This window comes from Balearica regulorum, chromosome 19 (genome assembly GCF_011004875.1).
Source record: "Balearica regulorum gibbericeps isolate bBalReg1 chromosome 19, bBalReg1.pri, whole genome shotgun sequence".
Lineage (NCBI taxonomy): Eukaryota > Metazoa > Chordata > Aves > Gruiformes > Gruidae > Balearica > Balearica regulorum.
This window is the reverse complement of record NC_046202.1, coordinates 4,758,285-4,780,009: the sequence shown is the minus strand read 5'-3', so window position 1 is coordinate 4,780,009 and position 21,725 is coordinate 4,758,285. Positions and strand designations below refer to the sequence as shown.

At 46.0% G+C, this 21,725-nt stretch overlaps 2 protein-coding genes across 3 annotated transcripts in view; one reads left to right on the top strand and one right to left on the bottom strand.

The window, feature by feature from the left end:
- The window catches only part of PIGL (phosphatidylinositol glycan anchor biosynthesis class L), a 61,171-nt gene extending 44,629 nt beyond the window's left edge, over nt 1–16,542 (top strand). The window contains exons 4-7 of one of the 2 annotated variants that reach the window (XM_075771223.1): nt 1,366–1,433; nt 9,023–9,054; nt 14,563–14,696; nt 15,924–16,542. In XM_075771223.1, the coding sequence (XP_075627338.1) occupies nt 1,366–1,433; nt 9,023–9,054; nt 14,563–14,696; nt 15,924–16,022 (333 nt within the window). In that variant the 3' untranslated portion in view covers nt 16,023–16,542. The remainder of the gene's footprint in view (nt 1–1,365; nt 1,434–9,022; nt 9,055–14,562; nt 14,697–15,923) is intronic. The other variant, XM_075771224.1, reaches the window with a different exon arrangement.
- Nucleotides 16,543–17,664: 1,122 nt separating this feature from the next.
- CENPV (centromere protein V) lies at nt 17,665–21,163 on the bottom strand. The gene is made up of 5 exons (XM_075771225.1): nt 20,764–21,163; nt 19,642–19,740; nt 18,794–18,863; nt 18,295–18,409; nt 17,665–17,934 (listed from the first exon to the last, which is right to left on the bottom strand). The coding sequence occupies exons 1-5, from the start codon at nt 21,012–21,014 to the stop codon at nt 17,810–17,812; spliced, it is 660 nt and encodes a 219-aa protein (XP_075627340.1). The 5' UTR covers nt 21,015–21,163; the 3' UTR covers nt 17,665–17,809.
- Nucleotides 21,164–21,725: the final 562 nt, after the last annotated feature.

Genomic DNA, 21,725 nt, shown 5'->3' with positions numbered 1-21,725 from the left:
CACTTGCTGCCATCAATGAATAACCCTGCTGCTTGGTGGCAGCACTATTACAGCCACTGGGCAAAGTGGAAAGTCGACTGTGGACTTGTACTGGGTGGATGGGTTTATAAGCAGGCTTGTCTGGAGCTTGTGGTTTTTGAAGTATTTCTTATCACTGTCTTTGTGTTTCCTCTCCCTCTTTACACAATATCCCCTGTGTTTGAGAGGGCCTCTCCTGTGGTAGGGTGGAGTAGCAAGCTGCAGGACGGGCAGGGCAGCTTTTGATCTTTCCTTGATCTTTAACCCAGTACTTCAGGCCCTCCCTATAAAATAGATTTTGAGAAGAGAGCTGTGGTGAGTGAGCAAGGCAGGAGCATTTCCTTCCCTGAAGAGAGAACAAGCTGGCAAGGAAGCAGACATTGACTGAAATGTAGGGAGGTTATGATTTCCCTGGTCAGAGAGAAGGGAGCCGTGGAAAGCTCTGCTGCCTGCCTCTCCCAGAGCAAAAACCTAACTTTAGACTGTCCAAGGACTGTCATTTTCACCATCTGGAAAGCCTACCAGCACACATACCCTGTCTGCTCTACACTTTGTGCTGCCAGTTTGCCTTCTAGGTTGGAAGTGGGAGCCTTTAAGTTCCCACTTCACAATACTGTGCAGAGCGAGCCCTTAGGGTGGATGCTTCACCCCGACACGTTATTGGTAGGTCTGAGGGCAGGGAGCCAAGGGTATTCTGTGCTTGGGACGGTGACTTGGTAGTGCTGTGTTCACACATTACTTCTGCATTATGAAGTTCCCATTTCGCCCTGCAGAGAAGCAATAAACAATATGGTCTTCTCATTCGGCAAAAGGCACGACTTGCTTGTACAAAAAGTGCAGTCAGCTGATTCTTTAAAAAGCTTGTTCTCGTATCAGATTATTTTATCACTGTGTTATCCTGCGATGAAGCCTCGTTACAATCAGGATGGTAGTACATGATTGTGTTGCTCTCGTTAAATCAGTATGTGTTGATTCACAGTACAACAAACTATAGTTTCACCCTGCAATCCGCAGGCATTGTAGTATGTTCTCAAATCCAGGAGAGAGTGATTCATAGAGCTGGACCTCTTGGGTCAGGAACAAGTGCATCCTGCCAGTGGGAACACGATATTTGTCATCTTTCTGTTATTCAAGCTGTTAGACCGTGTAGTCATCTACTTCCAGAGTGTCTTGTTTGTTTAGTTGTATTTCTGTAGCATGAGTTCACACACAAGGCCTCATTGTGCAACACAAAAACAACTCTTTAGATACAATGGGCTGGGACAGCGCTGTGTTAGATGTCAAAGTTGGTAACTCCACAGTCGTCTCCTTTTTCAAAATTATTATTGTTCTCTGATTTTATTGCAGGTGGTAACCTTTGATGCAGGAGGAGTGAGTGGTCATGCTAACCACATTTCTCTTTATGCTGCTTTAAGGTACAGTGTTCTGCATGCTTCATTGAATGCCTCACTATAGTGTTAGAGAGTGAATGTGGTGTTTGTGTGAAGGCAGAAATCTAATAGCTAGAGCCAGAAACAATATTAACTTCACTGATATAACTGAGTGGCAGGCTGTGGGACATGATACTGTTTGGAGAAACTCTCACGTCTCTGCAAATGACCTACAGCATCCTTTATTATTCCATCTGCTGGTGCTTTGCCAGTCTCACTTTCCTGAGCCCTCTTTGCTCTTCCTGTGCTTAATCCCACTAAAATACACCGCAGATCACTTTGCGCTTCTGGTTTGAGGAGAGTGTGCAAATCCGTTGATGCCTGAACTGGTGGCAGTTGGATTTTGGAAAGTTCTTCACCATTGTTCTAGAGGATGTTGCCATCCTGTCCAGGTACCTGAATTTACCTCTCTGACCCAGGGACAATGCTCTTTCACTGGAGCTGTCCCTATTTACCACTCTTCCTAAGTCAATTTGTTCCTTCACCACTTCTATTTTTTACATTCTGAGAACCTCAGTGCTGTGATGTGGGAAGATTACTAGACAAAAATCCCTTGTATTAAAATCACTCAAATTTTGCTGACGAGATAGCTACTGTATTTTGTTTTAAACCCCTGCTCATTCAGACCTCATTGTGTCCTAGAGAGATCTCCTCCAGAGCTGCCCCTGCCTTTCCCAGGCATGAGAAGAACTCTTTGCAAGTATATCTTGTATTTTTAGTACCCATTTGTTTTCTGAATCATCTGTGCAATTTAAATAACTCTCTGGCTGTTCTTGCTAACAACATCACAGTGATTTGCCTTTCTCACTTGGCTAAAGAAAGCTGCAGTGCCACACAACCCGTACTGTGACCTACTGAGCTCCTCTGGGAAGATGCTGAAAGTCTTTGATGCTATCTCATGGCTGGAATTCAGTGTTAGAGGGGATCATGGCTTTTCCCAGCAACTTCTGAAGTAGCCTAACAGAAGGAAAAGGGAGGGGAGTTAAAGCAAACAGTGTGTTTGTTTGGGCTAAGCAGAGAGATGCTTCCCAGCACAATGTTGTTTGAGGAGTGAGTGAGGAACAGAGGTTGATGACCGATGCTCACACCATTGGCACAGAGGGACTAGAGAGCTTACAGCTGCCTGTACCTCAGTGTTTCCTCAGACAATTGCTGTACGGCCTGCAAATAGGAATGGAGGGCAGATGGTTAGGTGTCCCCCTACATCCTGAAGAGATACAGGGAACACAGGCTAGCAGATGAATTATGTATGAGAAAGTTAAGGAAAACTCTTGATTTTGATCCCAGCTCCACTGTTATCTCACTTTGTGGCTGTGCAGAAATCACTTTCCCACCTTCATCCTTTTAGGTTTCCTGGGTGTGCAGTGGGGATGTTAACCATCTTCTCATCTCAGAGTATGTTACTAGGAAGTATTCATTATCTGGAAGCCCCCAGAGCTCAGACCTTTGCATTAGTCCTTAGTTTACAGCAGAACATTGTCCTGGGCTGATGAGATACATGCCAATAGGGATACCAGAGTGTAAGCAGCTCTCATTAACTAAGGGCTGGTTTGTGTCCTGTCTCTCTTCCAGTCCTGAATCAGCAGAAATAAGCATGGTGGCCCAGTCATCTGCATGTGGCAGGAGTGATGCTGTGGCCACTGAAAGGTTAAGTTTATTTTTAGTGGCTTGCTTGCTCTCATTATTTTTCAGTTTGTGTCACGGAGGAAGTAGAGCGTGACTGTATCACTCCTGATTTTCAGTGCCCTGATGAGTTCTCGCATATTGGCTGTACAGGCAGTGCTGGGAGCATACGCTGAGGCTTCTCACGTACCTCCCTGCCAGCAGGGCTTTGCAGAGCAGCGGTTGCTGCCCCTGGGGCCCCAGAGTTACATAGCAAGAAAAAGGCAAATGAACTCTCCCCTCCAGGTATCATGTGAAATGTATTTATTAACCATGTTTAAACAAGGTCTGGCAGGGTTCTGCCTCCACTGTGGCTCTAAGTGGAAAGGATGAAGCAGAGGGCTGGTTCAGTGATCCTCAGCTCTTTTGGATGCTCTGCGTCTGTGGGAGATAGACTTCTGCCCACTACCTAAGAGATTACTTTCTGCAAGAGCAGGGGTAGAACAGGCTGTGTGACCCATCCCACAACTCCTTGCTTCAGGAGGTGCCAATTATTGAACATCTTCAAAGAACAAAACAGTTGCGGAAATGGTCATAGCTGAGCAGATGCTCAGTATTATCTGCTAAGGGCATAAATAAGCATGGTAAATACTACGTGACAGGAATATTTGAGAACCTCTCCTTCCTGCACTTTGAAATGACAGTGTTTGCACTGAGATCACATGTAATATTGAGGTGGTTTAGTTTTGCATGAGTCATTGTGCATTTTGATTTTAAACAAGCCCTCTTGCCCAGTAGCCTAGCAAACGGGGGGCTATTGGTTTTGTTGTTTGCTGGCTTGCTTAGGATGGAGAGGAACAGTGTGAGGGCGAGGAAGGACTGTACCACTTCTTCAGTGAGCTATCAAATCCATTTCATTCGGCCTAGAACAGAAAATAATAGTCCTTGTCTGCTTAGGGCAGAGTGAACTGAGTGGAAAACAGGAGCTGCTATATTTAACCACTGTGCATTATGTTGTTATAGCAACTGCATCCATAAAACTTGTATCAATGATGCCATATAAAAAGCTACATCAAAGAATCATTAGCTGAGCCTATTCTCGTCAATTCCATTTGGAAAAACACCTCACAGTCCTGCAGGATGTTTTTTAACATTCGCCAACTCAGTGGTAGGTTGTAAATGAGACTGTGCAGAGGTGGTATTTGGGAGCTTAGTGCTTTATCACTCTTAAGTTGATTACGATGCAGCTTGAGTGCCACTGATGCCTTGTTGCACTTACATGTCACAGCCTGACTATTGAATGCCCCATTTATGAATGCTGTGGGACATAGCATTGTGCAGAAGGGTTGCACTGAGGCTCCCTGAAAGAGGAGGATTGATGAAATGCCAGTTTCAAATAAGTATATCGAAACAATGAACAGTGCATTGTCCAGCCAAGTTCCACAGACTCGGTGGGTGCAGTTCTCAGAAGCCACCAACGGCATTACATCCCTACAAAGCACAGTTCTGCTTGTGTTGAATTTCCAAGGCCAGATCCTTAAGGACGTGTTAAGCAGGAAGCAAGCTGTTTCTTGGGTGATTAGCTTGATGATAATGTATGGTACCTCAGGTACCATTTTTATTTGATGCCTTTCTTACAGTGTGGGGCTAGAATGGGACTCTGATCTCTCACTCCTTTTAAGCAGCAGTAGCCCGTGCATTTCAAATGAGTGGGACCTCATTTATGTTTTTAAAACAGGGTGCTGTTTTGTATTTCCCTTACCTTTTATCAGAAAATCCTTTTTCAAAACTGGTTATTATTTGCTCTGTCTTGGAAAAGGATTTCCTTTGTCACTAATGCGTGTGTTTGGGATTGTTAAGCCCCTGCTGAAGCTCTAGGTTCCCTGCAAAATGAAGAAGAGTGCTGAAGAAATAACAGGTTCTGGTATCTTAGGTTTCAGCCTGTGCTTTCACAGTCCAGCTCACTTCTGGTGTTTTGTTTCACTGATCTTAAATGTCCCAGGGGGAACTTGTGAGTGGTGGCTGTGATTGCACCCAGACTGCCCCCATAAGGTCAAGGCGGAATTGTCTTCCTCTGTTTATGCATTCAGACTCTGTCACTTCCCCTCAGAGGACTCTGCCCCATATCTGGCATATATCCCGTAGCTGGGTATGTTGTCCTAGATTTTATGTCATCCCTTCACCCTTGCTCCCTCCTTCCTTACATTGACTAAGGTCATTCATCCCGGTGCCCTTCCATGATACTGTTGAGAGCCATTAGGATAAAGTTGAGCACAGGGCACCAGCATTGCAGGGATTCCTCCCTGCAAGGAGTATTTTTTTTCCAAAGAAATAGCCTCAAGGAATGCCCTTCCCAGAGTCACTAGGCTGCTAGCAGCATGAGTGGAGCAGTGACGCTGCACACTCTTCTCCCAGACAGTGCAGAGACCAAAGCACAGAGCAGCTCTGTCAAGTGGAAGATCTCTGAATCGACACCTTTTTTTCTCACAGGCAGAGCCGTCTTTGCCACTGCAATACGTGTGAGTACAGAGTGCCTCAATAGTGTTTTACAAATGGCGTGTTGCTACACGGTGTAGTTCAGGGTGCATGGAAATGGAGCCAGAAAGTCCGGTTAGGGAGGGAAGAGGCGTTCCAGATAGCAAGCATTCAACATCTGGCAAGTACATCCCTCTAATGTCTCTGTGATTCCTAGGAGACTGGCTGTTTTTCCTCTTTCACATCTGTTTCATCAGATTAATTGGGCAGATTAGAGGTTAGGATCCTAAATGAAGCCCCAACACATCTTTAAGACATGCATTCTTTGCCACACGCTTCAAAATTGTATTTCCCCCATGCTCTACGGCAGCCAGTGCAGTCAGTTCCGTGAAGGGTTTTGCCTTTGGCACGGGAGACTATTTGGAGAGTGAAGTCATTGATTTCAATGAAAAATTTCTCATCAAACAGAACATCACTAAAACTGTAATCCACCCACCAGGGCGTCAGTCCTGCTTCTACCCCAGGGGAGTTCTGTGTTCCCCAAGATTGAGGTTTCAGCTCCATCTCAACTTGTTCCTTCTTGCCGTCATGGGGGGAGGTATCAGTGGTCAGTGCCTCTTGGGAGCTAGCCCACTCACTTTGCTGGCACCTTTCCTTGAGGATGACTGAATAGACATGCATTTTGGGAGCTAGCTCAATCCTGCTGTTTGTAGGATGAGGATTGTTGGACCATTTCAGTTTTTCTGCTGAGCAGATGCAGCTGATAGCTACAGACAGCAAATAGCTTTCAAAGCAGCTGGTCCTTGAGGGAGGAGCTGGTGCTGATCCTTGCAGTGCAGAAATGGTGGGTGCCTTCAGATGTCTCTCAGCCTTTTGAATTTCCCTTCATTGCAGAGGGTCTCACTTTCCTTCACGTGTGGATCTGAACCTACCACAGGCATAATAAAGGATGCAGTAAGAGGTGCCCTGTAATCAGCTGGCCTCTGGCACTTGCTGGCTGGGTGGGAACAAGCCACTGTAGATCACTTTATGTTTAAAAAGAGAAAGAATTTACAAAAAGTCTCTCTGGAAAAAAACACATGGAAAGAGCTCCTGAAAAAGAACCTGTTTGTGTTTGACTTTTTGAGATTTTATGCCAAATTCTTTCATTTCACCCAAACCACAGCAAGTCCAATCTAAAACAACATTCCCAAAATGGCAACAAGAGAGAGCTGCAACCTCTCCCCTACTTGGAAGTGTCCCATGGAGACAGCTCCAGCAGGGTGGAGGTGGGAGCGAGAAGATTGATTTGGGAGAGGATTGGCTAGTTTTATGAACATGTCCAGGAGGTAGAGTTTTGTGTTTCTTTCTCTCTCTCTCTGCAGCTGCAGTTCATTGCCATCTCTTGCCTGAGAAATACAAACAAGCGAGGCTGCAATTCCTCTGCAGCATTACAGCTGGGTGGAGCCCAGTCCCATAGCTCTGCACTGAGCTGTGCTGAGTACTGAAGCATTTGGCTCAGGACAAAAAGGATGAGGAGAGAATTGGTTTCTTCATGCTTGTTCTTCCAGATCAGTGTCCGGTCTGCCTGGCAGCAACCTTGGGGACCTTTCAGTAACCAAAATACAGTTTGTGTCTCCCTGAACCTTTATACAAGCCCAAACTCCTTAATTTGCTGCTGGATCAAACTTTCCTTCCCTGCTGAAGATGCTTTCTGCTCCTGCTGAAATGTTTCCATGTGAACTGGATCTCTCCTTGCTTCTGTTTCTAGTAGCCAGGAATGGTTGTTATTAGTTGACTCTTGGAGCAGCTCTTCACATCCTTTAATTTGCTGTCAGTTAGTGCTTTGAAGGTCCCTCTATGGCAGAGCAGCACACCCAGAACAGACGCTAGGACTTCGGATAGTTAGCCAAATTTCACAACCACTCACTGCTTTATCTCTCCAGGCTTGTTTTAAAAAGTTCCCACTCTGCCAGCTTTACCAAGTGCTGAATCACTTCTTTGGGTGGCCAGATTCTAGTTGTGGAGGAAGAAACCTCTGGCAGAAGAGCAGAGCAGACATTACGGGAGATACTGAAACCTTCCTCCACTCCACACACTCCCCACACACCCCGTCCCTGAAAAATTGCTGGTAATGTTTACAAGGCAACATTTAACAATCTTTGTCAGAACAGTAGGACGTGAGTGGTGAGGCAGAAGGTGGCCAAGTCAGTATTACAAGGACATTGTTTGGTAGAAAATGGTATTGCTTGCAGATTTTTAGCTCTGGAGAAGAGAAGACCATTGGCAGGAGAATCTATTTAAGGCATATGTCTTCTGATTGCTGTTCGAGTTCTGCCATGACCTGCATCTCTGGCTTGACTTTTGCTTTGAATTGCTTTGGGTATTCATTACTCCATGCTTCCTATTTTGTCTATGCCTGTGTAGCTAATCCTTTTCCTTGAACTTAACCAATAGCCAGAGATAATCCTAGTTTGAAAGTGACTGGAGAAACATAACAGTTTACATATAATGTATGTTTTGTCCCCCGTTGATTTACACATGAACTGTCACATTGTCATTCGTTAAATACACCACTATAAGATGATAACAATCTCTTTAAATATTACACAGGGTTAAATAACTTTTCTTTTTTCATTTCCTTTCTCCTTTTGGCAAATGTTCCATTGTTTGGATTTTTTTTTCTTATGGAAGAGCAAGCCTGGGTGTGGGACAGCTCTGAGTGCCATCTGCTGGAGACCTTCTTCCTCCCATCCCTGCAGTGGGCCAAATCTGGAGACGATGCAAATGGTGATGTGTGGCCATAAGTGTTGTGAAGCTGTGAACCACAGGCTAGAGCAGGAAAAACAAGAGAATTAAAAAGGAATCAAAGTTAATACTCTGTGATGCCTTCACTGTATCAGGATCATTTGCTTACACTCCTTGATGGATGTACCATCACTGTTCACATCTCCTGTGCTGGTTGCCTCATTCTGTTTCCAAGGGATGCGTTTTTGCTAGAGACTTCCCAGGACAAAGTCATGAAGGGATCAAAGTCTTAGTGAGCAAAAAGCCAGAGCAGCTTCTCAGATGTCTCAGTGCCAGCATAGGTTAGAAAGAAGGAACCTGGTCGCCAAACAGGAGCTGCCACTAAAGCAATGTCCCTGGTGAGCAAACACAAGATTATAAAGAGCCAGTGCTCTCAGAGGTGAATGGCCTTTGGCAGCCTTTTGCAGTTTCCCTTAGTGCAACATGAGAAGTTTGAGAGCAAGTTGGATTTATGGAGCTTATTTGTGCTGTGTCCCAGCAGCCAGGATGAGGAAAGTAATGGCGGAGTTGTGTGGGGAATGAGGCTTACCACATGTGCATCTAGTGTCAGCTCCTGAACTGTTGTATAAAATTAGCCATTATAAGTGTGTGTGTGTGTGTGTGTGTGTTAAGAGAAAAGGGTTGATTGAGCGTACAGAGTTTATACCTGTAAAATCAGGATTTTAGTAGCTTCATTGAGTGTTTACCCCCATGTATCTCTTCATTCACAGGTACTTGCATTCAGAGCGGAAGTTACCTGAAGGTATGTCACATTATGCATCCATGACCCTGCAGGCATTAGGCAATTGTTTACATGAATGTTCTGTCCAGAGTTTCATTTGTCTAAGTCACCTCTATTTGCAATGCAAATGAAACCTGCAGCTGAACTCTTCCTTGCCCTTTTATCTCCCTGCAGTTTTTTACCAGCTCAGGCTTCTCTACAGTCACTTTTCTGTCCTTAGGGGTTGTCCTGTGTTGGTGGTGTGATTCAGTGTCTGGCCTATGCCTCTTGCTGTCTTGCTTGAATATGAGTGCTATTTCCAGGTCTCTCAGCTCAGTACCTGAGTTTTTGGTCACATCTTAGAAGACTTCTTTTTTTGTGTGTGTGTGACAAAGGCATCAGAAACCATTACCAGCTCAGTCAAAAATGTTTGCATGTACCAATCTAAGCTTCCATCAAAATGTGGTCAGTATGGGAAAGGTATCTGAAATCTGCACTGGTACAACAAATTGTTGGAGAGGCTTCTTTCACCTGTAAGCAAGCAAGTACTCTGAGAAACTATCTGTACAAGTAGGGAAAAGAAAGAAGCAGAGTACAGAAACAGGCTGCTCCTGACCCCCTTTTCTAGCTGCTGTCCCAGAGAAGGTCTGCAGCCCTATGCCTAACAAACAGTGCCTGAGTCAGGGACAAATTTGTGGAACTAGTTTAAGCACAAAGCTGTGACCTATTTGGACAAAGCATAGGAAGGTGGTTCAACCAGGCCCACTCAGTCAACCTCCTGCTCCCTCAGCAGTCTTCCAGACTTTGTTTCTTCAATGCCAATTCCCAAATCACTGTAGGATTTGGATGTGTCACAGCAAATCAATTTTAATTCCCTGCTAGCAGCAAGTTGCAGACCAAGATCTGGTGGTAAGACCATGAGCCAAGATGGCAGAATGCCCTTTAACTGAGTTGTGACTCTAGTCCCTTCAATTCCCCCATCTATCAAACAGGAGTATTAATGCCACCTTCCTTCCTAGGACCTTTTCTTTGTTCAGCTTTGGGATGCAGCAAAGAGCTCTGTGTGTGCTGTGTGCAGTACAGAGAAGGAGCAAGGAACTGCAGTGGTAGATGTCACTGCTAGATGTCAGGCCTTACCCAGACTGAACCACCCTGAGGTTCTGCTCATGCAGGTTTGTTAGATATACTGTGGTCCTGAATATGGGCTGTGCCTCAAATTGGTTCAGGTTTAAACAGACCCACATATAGATAACATTTCCATTTCTCTAGCAGCATCAAGAGACTCCTGAAGCTATGTGAAAGCCTTGCTGCTCTGATTACATCACATCTGACATGACCTACAAACACCAAAGGAACGGGGAGCTCCCATGCTGCTGCTTACGCTAAGCCTTTCCAAATATAGTTCCAGTCTCATTGAAATTCCCAGTATTTATAATTCGATCTGGCAGGCGAGCAGGGCTGTGCATCAGAGGGGCTTAATGAAACAGGAGTGATGCTGGGATTGAGGCTGTCTGGATAGAGCTGAAAGGCATGTTCAGGCCATGGCAATGTGCTGCTCTCCGGTTGGTAAGAGGGAACTATTTGTGGGTGAACCTGCGTAAGCCCATGTGATCAGGGAATCCACAGAAAATCTCTCTCCAAATGTAAAAATCAGCTAAGCCTCGCATTGCCTCAGTGATATGCAAATGAGCACCCTAACTATCCTGCTTTGCTTTCTAATGCCTTTAGCCAGCATAAACACAACAGGCTTTTTATAATCTGTAATCGAGTTCTCCAGCCCAGGCACAAGCACATGGATTGTTTCAAGAAGCCGAGACAGCTGCTGGATATGCGTCCACCCCTACTACCAGCCCCATCCAGCTATAACCAGCGCTCTTCCAAAAGAATCGGTGCGCTAATGTCTGTCAGGAGCAGTTCAAGCCTTTAGCACCCGTAGATCTGCTAATAATCTTCTCATTCTAGGCATACTTGCTGCATAAGTGATTTGGAAGTAGAAAGCCAAGCCGAACAGGCTGCAGGCTTCATGCACTTCTATTCTAGGCCTAATCCACTAGCTATATTGATCTTGCCCTTTCTGCCAACCTAGAGAGGTTGTATTACGCTGTTAATCCCATCCTGCCCAGGTCACAGTCACAACAGGCTCTGAAAAGCTTCACCTGCTGGTGTCACAGGAGTAGACTCATCAATGGTAGCACTTCTCTTACCCGGCTTGGCAGGGAGCAGCCTGTTTCTCTGAACCCTTTTCCATCTCTCCCTGGACTGTACATTCCTTCCCTGCTTCATTTCATCTCACGTTCCCATGTGGAGCAGCCTTTGCTGTCAGCATGTGGAGATCTTTGTCATATCACAATCACAGAAGACTCTTACAGTGCCCTTCATTTTGTGAGGCTTGAATGCCATCGCTTTGCCTGATCTGACCGATGGGGGCCCGGGAGGTCAGACCGATCAATACTGAAATCACTTCCAGTTGTTTTGAGCCCTTATTGCTGAGCTTTGGGGAACAAAAGGGCATAATTGCTGCATGAATTAATATTTCTTAGGGAAAAAATTATGAGGAAAAGGAGAACACATTTTGCTAACAGAGCAGCCCAGGCTTCAGACATTGGTGGTGGGTAACTTTACACCACATCTCTTCTGTCATGGCCAGCAGGAATTCACGTGGCATTGCCAGGGTGCATAAACGACCATCCGGGAAAGGAAAGACCCATTGCCCCACGTTGGCTTGAGCCCTGTCCTCCCCAGTAAGCACTGAAAAGCAAACAGGTGGCCAGTGGGAATGCTGACCACAAGAGCAAGGGGATCCATATCTATTCCTTTCCTCCGCTGTGCCATAGTGCAGCACTGTACTAATTCTTTTCTCTGAAACTATCCACCAACAGATTGGGCCTTGCTGAGCAGCCCAGAGGATCTCTGCAGAGAAGCGGGGGGGGGGGGGGGGGGGGGGAAGAATGGTTCCCCTACTCACGGCACATCACAAGTTTGCTTCCAGGTTTGCTGCTTGGAAACAAGAAATGTCTTTAGTGAGAGTGAAAGGACTGTCAGCACACTTCTGGGTGCGACTGCAACTCTTGTCACTGCAGAGCATCCTTTGCAATAGCAGGCTGAAACCTTATGGCAGCTAAACAGCCACTGCTCTGGCTGTCACTTGTCAAGGTGGACTCTGAGCGAGAGGGGGGCTCAGGCTCGCAGTCAGGAAGTGGCACAGGCCATGGCAGTCACACAGCTGCCTGCATTCCCGCACGTCCAAGGGACTCGCTGCAGGGAGCTTGGCAGTGCCATCGGTCCTTCCAGATGGCATTGCACAGCTGCTGCTCTGCAGGGATGGGCACGATGACCTTGCAAGGGTTGGATGGCTGAGGCTGCAGCAGGACGGGAGTGGTACAGCACTGACAGAGTTAAGACAGGAGGGCCTTCCAGGCAGAGGGGTGCCAGAAGCGATCCCGGCCTGGGCAGCCCGGGCAGGGCAGTGCAGCGGGGAAGCAGCTATGGGTCCCGGCTCCCTCCGCCGCTGGCGGACACCGCCATCTCCCGGCAGGTACTGGCAGGCTGGGCCCGCAGCAAACGTCCATGAGCTTCAGGAAGGCTTTTCCTCCGGTTCCTGGCACAGCGCTGACTTTTATCAGCGTTTGTCTGGATGGAAGTGCCGGTGATTTCCTTTCAGGCCTCTAACCCTGCCCATTGCTGCCCACAGCAGGGGAAAATAACTCCTTTGAATGCTCTGCCCACCCTGTTGGGGAGTCATGTCCCAGGATGAGTGCAGAAAGAGAACTGGAAGGAGAACATGGTCCTGGAGCTCTCTGTGATACTGAAATAAAGAGTTACCAGTTTTTCTTTTGAGAGTGGAAAAGACTATTGAAAAGTTGGAACAGATTGTACATCCTTCTCCTGAAGGAGAGAGAAGAAAGAAAGGAATTGAAAGATCCTGGAGATGCACTGGAGGGAGTCTATCAGGGCTGCCATGTCCTGCCATTGCAGGCTTTGGTGAGAATAAAAGGAAGACCTTTCTTTGCAGTGAAATGAGTTAGTGTCACTGGGAAGAGGCAAGGGACACAAATCGCTTGTGAGGGGATTTGTGGAGGATTGTCCAGTGCATGCTGTTTGTTCCTGGGTTCAGTGTGTCACAGACCCCTGGCTGGGGAAGGAATGGTGCTGATGGGGCATCTTTGAGTACCGTGCTCAACTTTGGAGACTTTTGGGGGCTTCCTCCCTTGTGTCTCCAGGAAATTGATTCACCATAAGAGCAGCAAGTTTGGCTTTCCTGTTTTTGATAGAGGCTAGACTGAAGGATCTACCAAGTATCCAAAGCAGGGAAGTTAGCAGCAGGTTGATGGTTCAGATCCTTGTGGGATGAGATTCCTCAGCAGATCTGCAGAGGGCTCCTAGCAGAGGCATCATCACCTCTCTCACAGAAACCCACTGCACGTAGTTACTCTTTTTGGAAAGGACGTTTGCTTCTGCCCCTGTCCTGGAGACTCTTTTCCCTTAGGAGGACACAAAACCTGCCTACATTTTAGAGCTGAGAGGTATTTGAGCACCACCAGTTCACTTTGTGCTCAGGACATAACAGCTTAAGCAGTATTAGACATGTGAGCACAGGCTTCACACACTAAAATAGTGCATTAGGCAGCTTTTGTAGCAATTCAGCATTGTTCTTTGTCTCCTCTGTATAATTTCACTGTTTAAGGGCACACTGAAAAAAATTCAATTGCAAATCTAATTGTAAATCTGACCACCTGTGTAAACTGTGACTTTGGCCTCTTCTGTCAAACTTTAATACAATGTCTGAAGTGGGGGGCATAATCACAGCAGCTTCCAAGCCCTAAGAAATCCCAAAGCAGCTGCCTTGAGAGCTACAGGCTCTTACTGGGACCATCAGTAGCTCTGAGCTCATCAGCGAAGACAATTCAGCCATGGTAAAAAAATTAGCAATTAACTTTTGAGTTCAAGGGGCTCTTTAAAACAGAAAATAATTCCACACACATAGAATCTTTATACATGTTACCTTCATCTGCTTCATTGCAAACATCTGAGCAATGGATTCTGGAACTCTAGTTAAAGTGTAACTGCCTGCCTGAGTTAATATTTGATGCAGCCATTCCTGAATCTTGTAAATATTTTTTTCTGTAGCTAAGAATTGGAGTAGAAAGAGGAAATTTCATTTTTGTAGTCGAACCAGACTGCTGTTTTAAATTTCCATTATATGATATAGTGCCAGCATTGAAAGAGTCATCTGTGCTTTTTCCTTTGAGTCTAACTACATAGGAATAATTCACATTATAAGCAAAAAAACCCCAAAACCCTCTGGTATTCAGAGCTAGCTTTGCTTTCCACAGACCACATACAGAACAAGAACCAGTACAATGGTCATAGGCATGCACTGGGCGCAAAGAGATCCTGGTGGGAGCACGAGTAGAAGTTGCTCCCCTTTTGCACAAAAAGGATCCCCGTGGCCAGCAATACAGGGGAGCCTGCAAAGACCTGCTGAGCCTGGAGAGACTGGCACCTTACAAGAATACTGGTTTGAAATATTTATCATCTTTTTCTGTCTAGGGTGCCGTGTGCTCGTGCTTGAATCAGTAAATCTCTTCCGGAAGTACATCTCTATCCTGGATGTACCCATTTCCTGCCTCCTGCCCAGAGATGCACTCTTCATACTCACAGAGGAGGAGACTGAACGAGCCCGGGTGAGATGCATGATACCTGCTTAACCTGTTTGAATAGCTCATCATCATTGTGAAGACTTCAGTCATAAGTATCATATTCACAGAGAACTTAATAAATAATTATATACATGGATTATAAATGTCACTAATGAACAATCTTCAGTGATTTGTAAAACATGAATGGACAAGACAGGTTGCTTCATGTGCTTTGTGGGTAGCAGGAGAGGGCTGAGTGGGTTTGCAGCTCAGAGACCTTCAGTAGTCCCAGTGCACTGAGTTTTACACTGTGTCCGGGATGTAGGATGTGTTTCAAAGGAGACTGGATCCAACATAATACTCTGAATGTGTGAGTGACCTGTCAAAGAATGGCATGACTGCACGCCAGGAGGAGCGTGCCTGGATCATAGCTCTAACTAAAGATGGAGACAGCTTGTGAACTTGTGGTCCAAAGCTCTTTATGAGTTCCCTTCTCTACTGTGTATTTTTGGAACTATTTTACTGCATGAGATCTCACACATTTAGAATCGTAGAATCCTAGAATGGTTTGGGTTGGAAGGGACTTTAAGTATCATCTTGTTCCAACTGGATCATTTAATCCACAGTGCTCTATATCAGAATCTGATTAGCTGCTCTTCCATAGCATGAAAATATTTGCCCAGCAAACAGTCCTGTTAACCCACAAATTACAGAACTTTCCTGCTTTTGAGGCTGCTGAAACATAAGAGTTACATATGGAAACTACTCTGATAAAGGTGGCATTATTTCCTTGTGTTTTTTGTTTCTGAAATCTGACCTTTCTCAGCTGGTGTGCTATAAATAGATTAAGTTAAGTTTCAGCTGGTAGTCTGTGATCGGAAACAGCATGCAAAGTGTTCTCAGATACACACCTATCAGATTTCTGCTTCCCCAGCATGTGAACACCCAGACGTGAGATCACATGGGGAAGAGGAGCTAGATGTGACAAAGAAACTGTCACAGCACCAGTCTGCAGCCAATAATGTCCTTTCTAGCAGGACCCCTCTGAACACTGGGCAGCACACCACCAGGCACGCAGGGGCAGACAGGCCTCTCCTTGCCCTTTGACTCCATACAGCAGGCAGCCTTCTACCTCCCACTGCTGTTTCCCTGCTTTCTGAAAACAGGCTGTTCTATAAATTGGCAGTGAACCTCACAGGAGGCCTGAGAAAATGCCCTCACATTAGGTCTGGAAGGTTCCTGTAATGCTTTCTCAACTATTTTTCCTTCTAGAGCGCCATGCGGTGTCATCACAGCCAGCTCCTTTGGTTTCGCCACATCTATATGCTTTTCTCACGTTATATGGTGATCAATTCACTCCGCCTTCTGTAAAAAAAGACATCGCTCACAACTTCAGGAGTAAAAGAATGAGCGCAAAAAGACCGTGCCAGGCCCAGGACTAAAGAAAACTCACCTGTTACATGCTAAGAGGACTGGATTCTCTTTGTGTAGCATTCTTTCAGACTACGGAAAAGAGATTGAAGGAACTTCCTCTGAATATCTTGTTGCCTTTGATGATACATTGATGACCAGGGTTTAACAGCTACTCTATTTTCTCACTGTAGAAGCTTAAATAGGATAAGAAATTTGGTTTAACCTAATTAGGAGTCAAAAGCAGGAGTATTCTGCATTAGAAAAAATATGGCACAAACTATTTTTTCCCAAGAGGATATAGCTGCAAGGACTGCTTGGCAACTATCTCTTGGTGCTTTTGTAAAATCCAGATTTCAAGAGTAACTTTTCAAAGACCACGCTATCTTCACAGGTACGACCAGAATGACAAGACCCATCTTATTCAGTCAGAACTTTAAAAAGCCAAAGCTTATGAATAAAACATCAGAAATCATACAAATTTCTCTAATTGCACTGATCTTTGCTGCTACTGCTGCTTCTTCCATATACATTGTGTTGCAGGCTCCACCTTCACAGAACATCCCTCATGAAACATGAGCATTTCTTCTTGCTTCAGAACATGGGGCTCGAGATCAACTCAGAAGAGTCTCAAGGACGTAAGGATGAGGTGCAAGAGACCCAGACTGTAACTAGGTCCTTTATAGGACACATGCGGAGATAAAAATTGCAAGAGATGTTTCAAAAGCTGTTCCACTTATGTAAAAGACAAGTGCAAGAGTTAAAGATTTTCTTTATGTTAAAAGGTAAGTGAAGCAGCTTTCAGTGGTTTCATTTCTTAGCCTGTACAGAGATTTTACTAGTGATCTGGGTTTCTGTGGGGTCATGGTGGAGCAAAGTCAGCAATACTCAACATTTCTATAGGCCTTTGCACTCACTCATGTGGGCTCGCATCTAGACACAGCATCTTTCCTGGATCTACGCAGCCGGTCATCGCATAGGCAAGAGCAGAGCCCGAGCTGCCAGATTCCCATCTGTTGCTGTGAGCACATCCTCCTCCTGAAGACAACAAATGAGTTCCTGGTTGTACCGAGTACGTGCTCATTGTTGTAAGAATATGACGGTGTTGAACTCTGTTCCCTGGCCATGAGTCAGTGCCTAAGCATATGCCTACTCAGCCTTCAGACCATGACTAAGTCCAGGCTTAAGCAAAACAGTACTTAATTACATGAATAACTTCAGTGGCCCTTCTCTTGCGGGCCTTCTCTTGCGTACAGCTAAGCATCTGTGTAAACGCTGTTCTGAACTTGAGCCTATGCTTTACTGAACTGGAGCCTGCTAAGCTCTTTCAGATCCCCTTTAACTTTAAATCCATGATCAATTAATTGAAGTCAATGGAGAAAAAACAGTGTAAGTTAATATTATGTCCTAAACAAGAGATTATCTTATATAGGACATTTTTATAAGCCAGACTTGAAACAAAGGAAATATCCATACAAGAAAAGATCGGATTTTTTTTTTTTACTTTGCTATGTTTGTTGTGATTTAAACTTTAGCACAGCTAAGGGCAAAGTACTGAAGTAGCAGCCCTGGGGTGGTTTGCAAAGTGAAAGTCACAAATGAATGGGACAGGCAGCATAGAAAGATTTATTTAAGAAACAGAGAACAGATAACAATAATGAAGACATTGATTTTGTCAACCCTCACCCAGGAAAACCCAGACTACAGTTCCGCGGCAGTGCTCCAAGTTCAGCTGCTGGAAGGGTGTGTCAGGGTTTTGACATGTCTCTGATGGTCTTATGTTCCTTCACTGCCTTCTCCCATTCCTTGCCATTGATATCCTCTGTGACGATGGTCTGCACGGTGCCATCATCCAGACAATGGGGAGCTATTCCTGAAGAAAGATAGAATACATAGAAACCAGTTTTTCATAGCTAAAGCGTGGGAGATGCCTGCACCACTCTGGGGATGGGGCATCGCAGGGAACGGTAAACGCTCAGTCCAGCCATTGCTGTAAGGCTGAGTAGCCCAGATGAGAAACCTGTCATGGGCAGAAGCCCACACATCATAGGTAAGACCGTTTCTTATGGAGGAGCTACAGGGTCAGACTGCAGTTCCAGATGTTTAGGACTTTAGGAACAAACCCTTAAGACACATGCTGCTCGCTGCTGTCATGTTAGCATCCAATGGAGTCTTTATCCAAGGTTTGCTATGTGGTTAACTTTGGTTACCACAGCTTACTCTTTCTACCTACCATAACCATCTGGATTAGAACGAGGAGTATAAAAGCTCTGTACACCACAGGTCTTGCAGAACGTGTGCTGGGCATGATGTGTGTTGAAGGTGTATGTTGTCAAATTATCAGCACCCTAAGCAAATGAAAAGCAATGTAAGTTTTCCACATAAATAGATGTATTAATTACTTTCTATGGACCTGTAGCTAAGAAATGTAAAATTCAAAATACCACATCCATGTCATTACTTGAGATAGTTCTGCATTCATACTCCTTTTCTGAACCCCTGTGCTTTGTATATACATGTGTCCGTAACAGTCAAGCCTGAGAACCCCAAGAGCTTTAATGTCAGCTCACTAAATAAGATGCGCTAACACACCCACACCAGGTGGCATAAAATTCAGCCATTTCCCCCAACCAGCCATAGACAAACTTAGGACAGAAAACTGGCTGCCACTTGCATCTTTGAGGGTAACACTGGATTATACTGCTCATGTTCTTACTGCATTCTTACTCTACCTTCAGCAGCTTGAAACGTGACGCTGGGACAATGAAGTGTCTGTTCTGTTTCTTTGTGCAAATGCTGCAACTGTAAAAGAAAAAGCAGACCTTTCTAGAAGTGGCAGACAAGTTGTAGTACAGCAATCGGATCTAGCGTGGACATCTTGACAACAGAAATTCCACCAACAGCTACTGGTTAGCATCACAGAGGTAAGCGGCAGAAGTGGAACAGACTGACCCTACAGGTACAACGATAAGGTATATCTCCTACACCAAACATTAGATGCCATTTTTTCTTCACAAACACAACTCTCAACAGACATAAGGAGGACAAACTCTAGCCCTGAGAAATCCATTGAATCTTTCAAACTAGACTTTGCCAATTTTGCCAACATTTATTACCTTGCAAATGAGAAAGTAAGGTTCAGAAGTTTACCCATGAGCTAGAAGCAAACTAGTTGCAGGCGAAGGGGGATCACTATTGAAATCAGACCATGTTGTAGTTTGAAGCACAATCAATCAGAGATGTAATGTTCACTCGAGAAGACCAAGTTAAAAAAGGGTTGATGTGCTTTGAGCACGCTGCAATTAGAGGAAACATAAAGTAGATGGCTGAGCACCCGTGCTCATCAGACCTCTCCTGACACTTTCTGTGTGAGCGTAAATGTGAGACCTGAAGTCTTGCCCAAAGAAGCAGCACCTGAAATCACCAGCACTGATCCCATATTGGATCAGGACATAATTAGGGGTATACCCTATGGAAACAGCTCAGAGGATGTCATCTTGTTTTAGCTCTAAGGTATTGACTGGAAAAGCAGATGAGCTTCTCTTCATCTATGAGAATAGAGAACAAAAAACCAACTCACTTGCAGTTGAAAACATGCAGATCTGGTGAAGCCCAGACCTCAAAGCGGACGGCTCCACAGTGACAGCCTCCTGTGTGTTTGACCAAACCTCTGTATTCACTGGAGAGAGAAACAACAGACAGGTTTTGGGATCATACTTTTTTCTTTTTCTTGGCCACAAAACCAGTAAGGCTATATGCGACATTATTCAATTCTGCTTTGAGCAATTGCAGAACACCCAAAAATGTATCCACTCAAATGTAATAAAATGTACCAAAGTGAGGGAGAGAACAGCTTTTGTCCTCTGCAGCAATTGCATTTCTGGTTTAATTAAAATGGTGAAAAGGAAACAAGAGCAACAGTTCAAGTGTAAAGTACACTCGGCGTGCAATACAGAACATGTGCTCCCCTGCCACAGTCCAGGTCAGAACCCTGACCCAGGCTACAGCATTATCTGTGCGCAACAGTACATAGAAGCGAGTGGTGTTATCACAAGACAACCCTCTTGGAACTGGGAACCGAATTTTCTCATTCTCCCGCTACTGCTCCAGCACTACTAATATTCCTCCATTTAAAAGCTGGGAAAAGCAGAGATAAGTGGATGCTACATAATGTTTCAACTGCATTTTATTTTGTATTGTAATTGCAGAGGAACTTCACGAGCAAGGAATTTCTGAGCTTGTGCTTCTCCCTCTCCCCTAGGATGCCTCCATAGCAACTGGGTAGAATCACCGTGTGAGGTCAAACGCAAAACACAAAGAAAAACCTTTTCCTTTCAGATTTTTCACTCCCATGGACAGTAACTGATTAGAGTCCAGTGATGATGTGCTGTGCTCTGGAAAGAGCGAGCACAGGAAATGGGTGGAGATTTAGAAGCTGAGCCTCACAGATCCCGCACGGTGCCCCCAAGGGCATTTTTGATGGGAGAGCCCTAAAACACAGGAAGCTTTAGCATAAGAAGCCACCTTCTCCGTGGTGCGTGCGGAGGACACCCCCCTCCCCTTCTCTGCAGCTCTCCAGAAGCCTGTGTTTACCGCTGTGCAAATGCTGCCGGAGGACGCCGATCTAACGGGGAAAGGAGCCGCCGGGCAGGGTGGCTCAGCCTGGAAGCTGCGGGAAGAGCCGCCCCGGCCCCGTACTCACTAGGCGTCCAGCAGCAGCCGCGCCGCCTCCTCGCAGCTCAGCCGGTGCCGCTCCTGGAAGGCGGCCCAGCGCCCGCTCTGCGCCCCTAGATCGAAGACGCTGGGGCCGGGGGGTTCTCCCTGCGCCCCCGGCCCGCCCGGGGGTCCGTCCGCCTTCTTCCCTCGCCCCCGGCGGCTCCCGCCCGCGGGGGAGCTGGCGGCCGCGCTGCCCCGCCGGGACCGCCGCGCGCTGCCCGCCGTGGCTCGCCCCATGCGCCGCCGAGTGTTGTCGCGCCGCGCCCGCCAGGGGGCGCCGCAGTGTCGCGGCGCCGGGCGGTGGGCGCGGGGGTGACCCGGGGCGGGGGAGGCCCGGTCCGCGTCTGTGGGTCAGCGGGGGGGGGCACAGGGCACGCTCCGCTCTCGGCATCGGCCCCGCCTGCCTGCTGTAACGGGGAGGGCGGAGGGGCGGTGGGCAGCGTGAGCGAGCAAAACGGGAAGTCACGGAGAATTCACGCCCCGTGCCGGTTTGCCCAAAGGAAAGCGGGCTCACCTCTTGCTTGTAAAATACCGCGTAATGGTAAACATGCCAGTTATCCACAAGAATTAGCATGAGGTTCTTGCTGTAATTATAAACACATGGTGCCTCATGTATTGAAGGATGTCAAGGTGCTTTGCAGACCGGAGGCGCTATTAAAGTATATTGCTTCACATCTCTGCCATGCACCCACCTGCATTTAGAAACGAGACTGCTGTTTACCAACATGGCAAGCGTATCCAGATGTACCTTCAGAAGCGTCTTTGGCCCTTCCTGAGGTTTGAAATCACTATGGCAGCCTTGCAGAGAAATGGGTTCTAATGTGGTTCCCACTAGACAACTTTTCACAAATTCTGTCACCACTCTTAAAAATGAAAACAATCAAGATACTACATTATCTTAAAAAAAAAATCTCAAGAAAATCTGAAAACATCTCTCTAGTAGTAAAT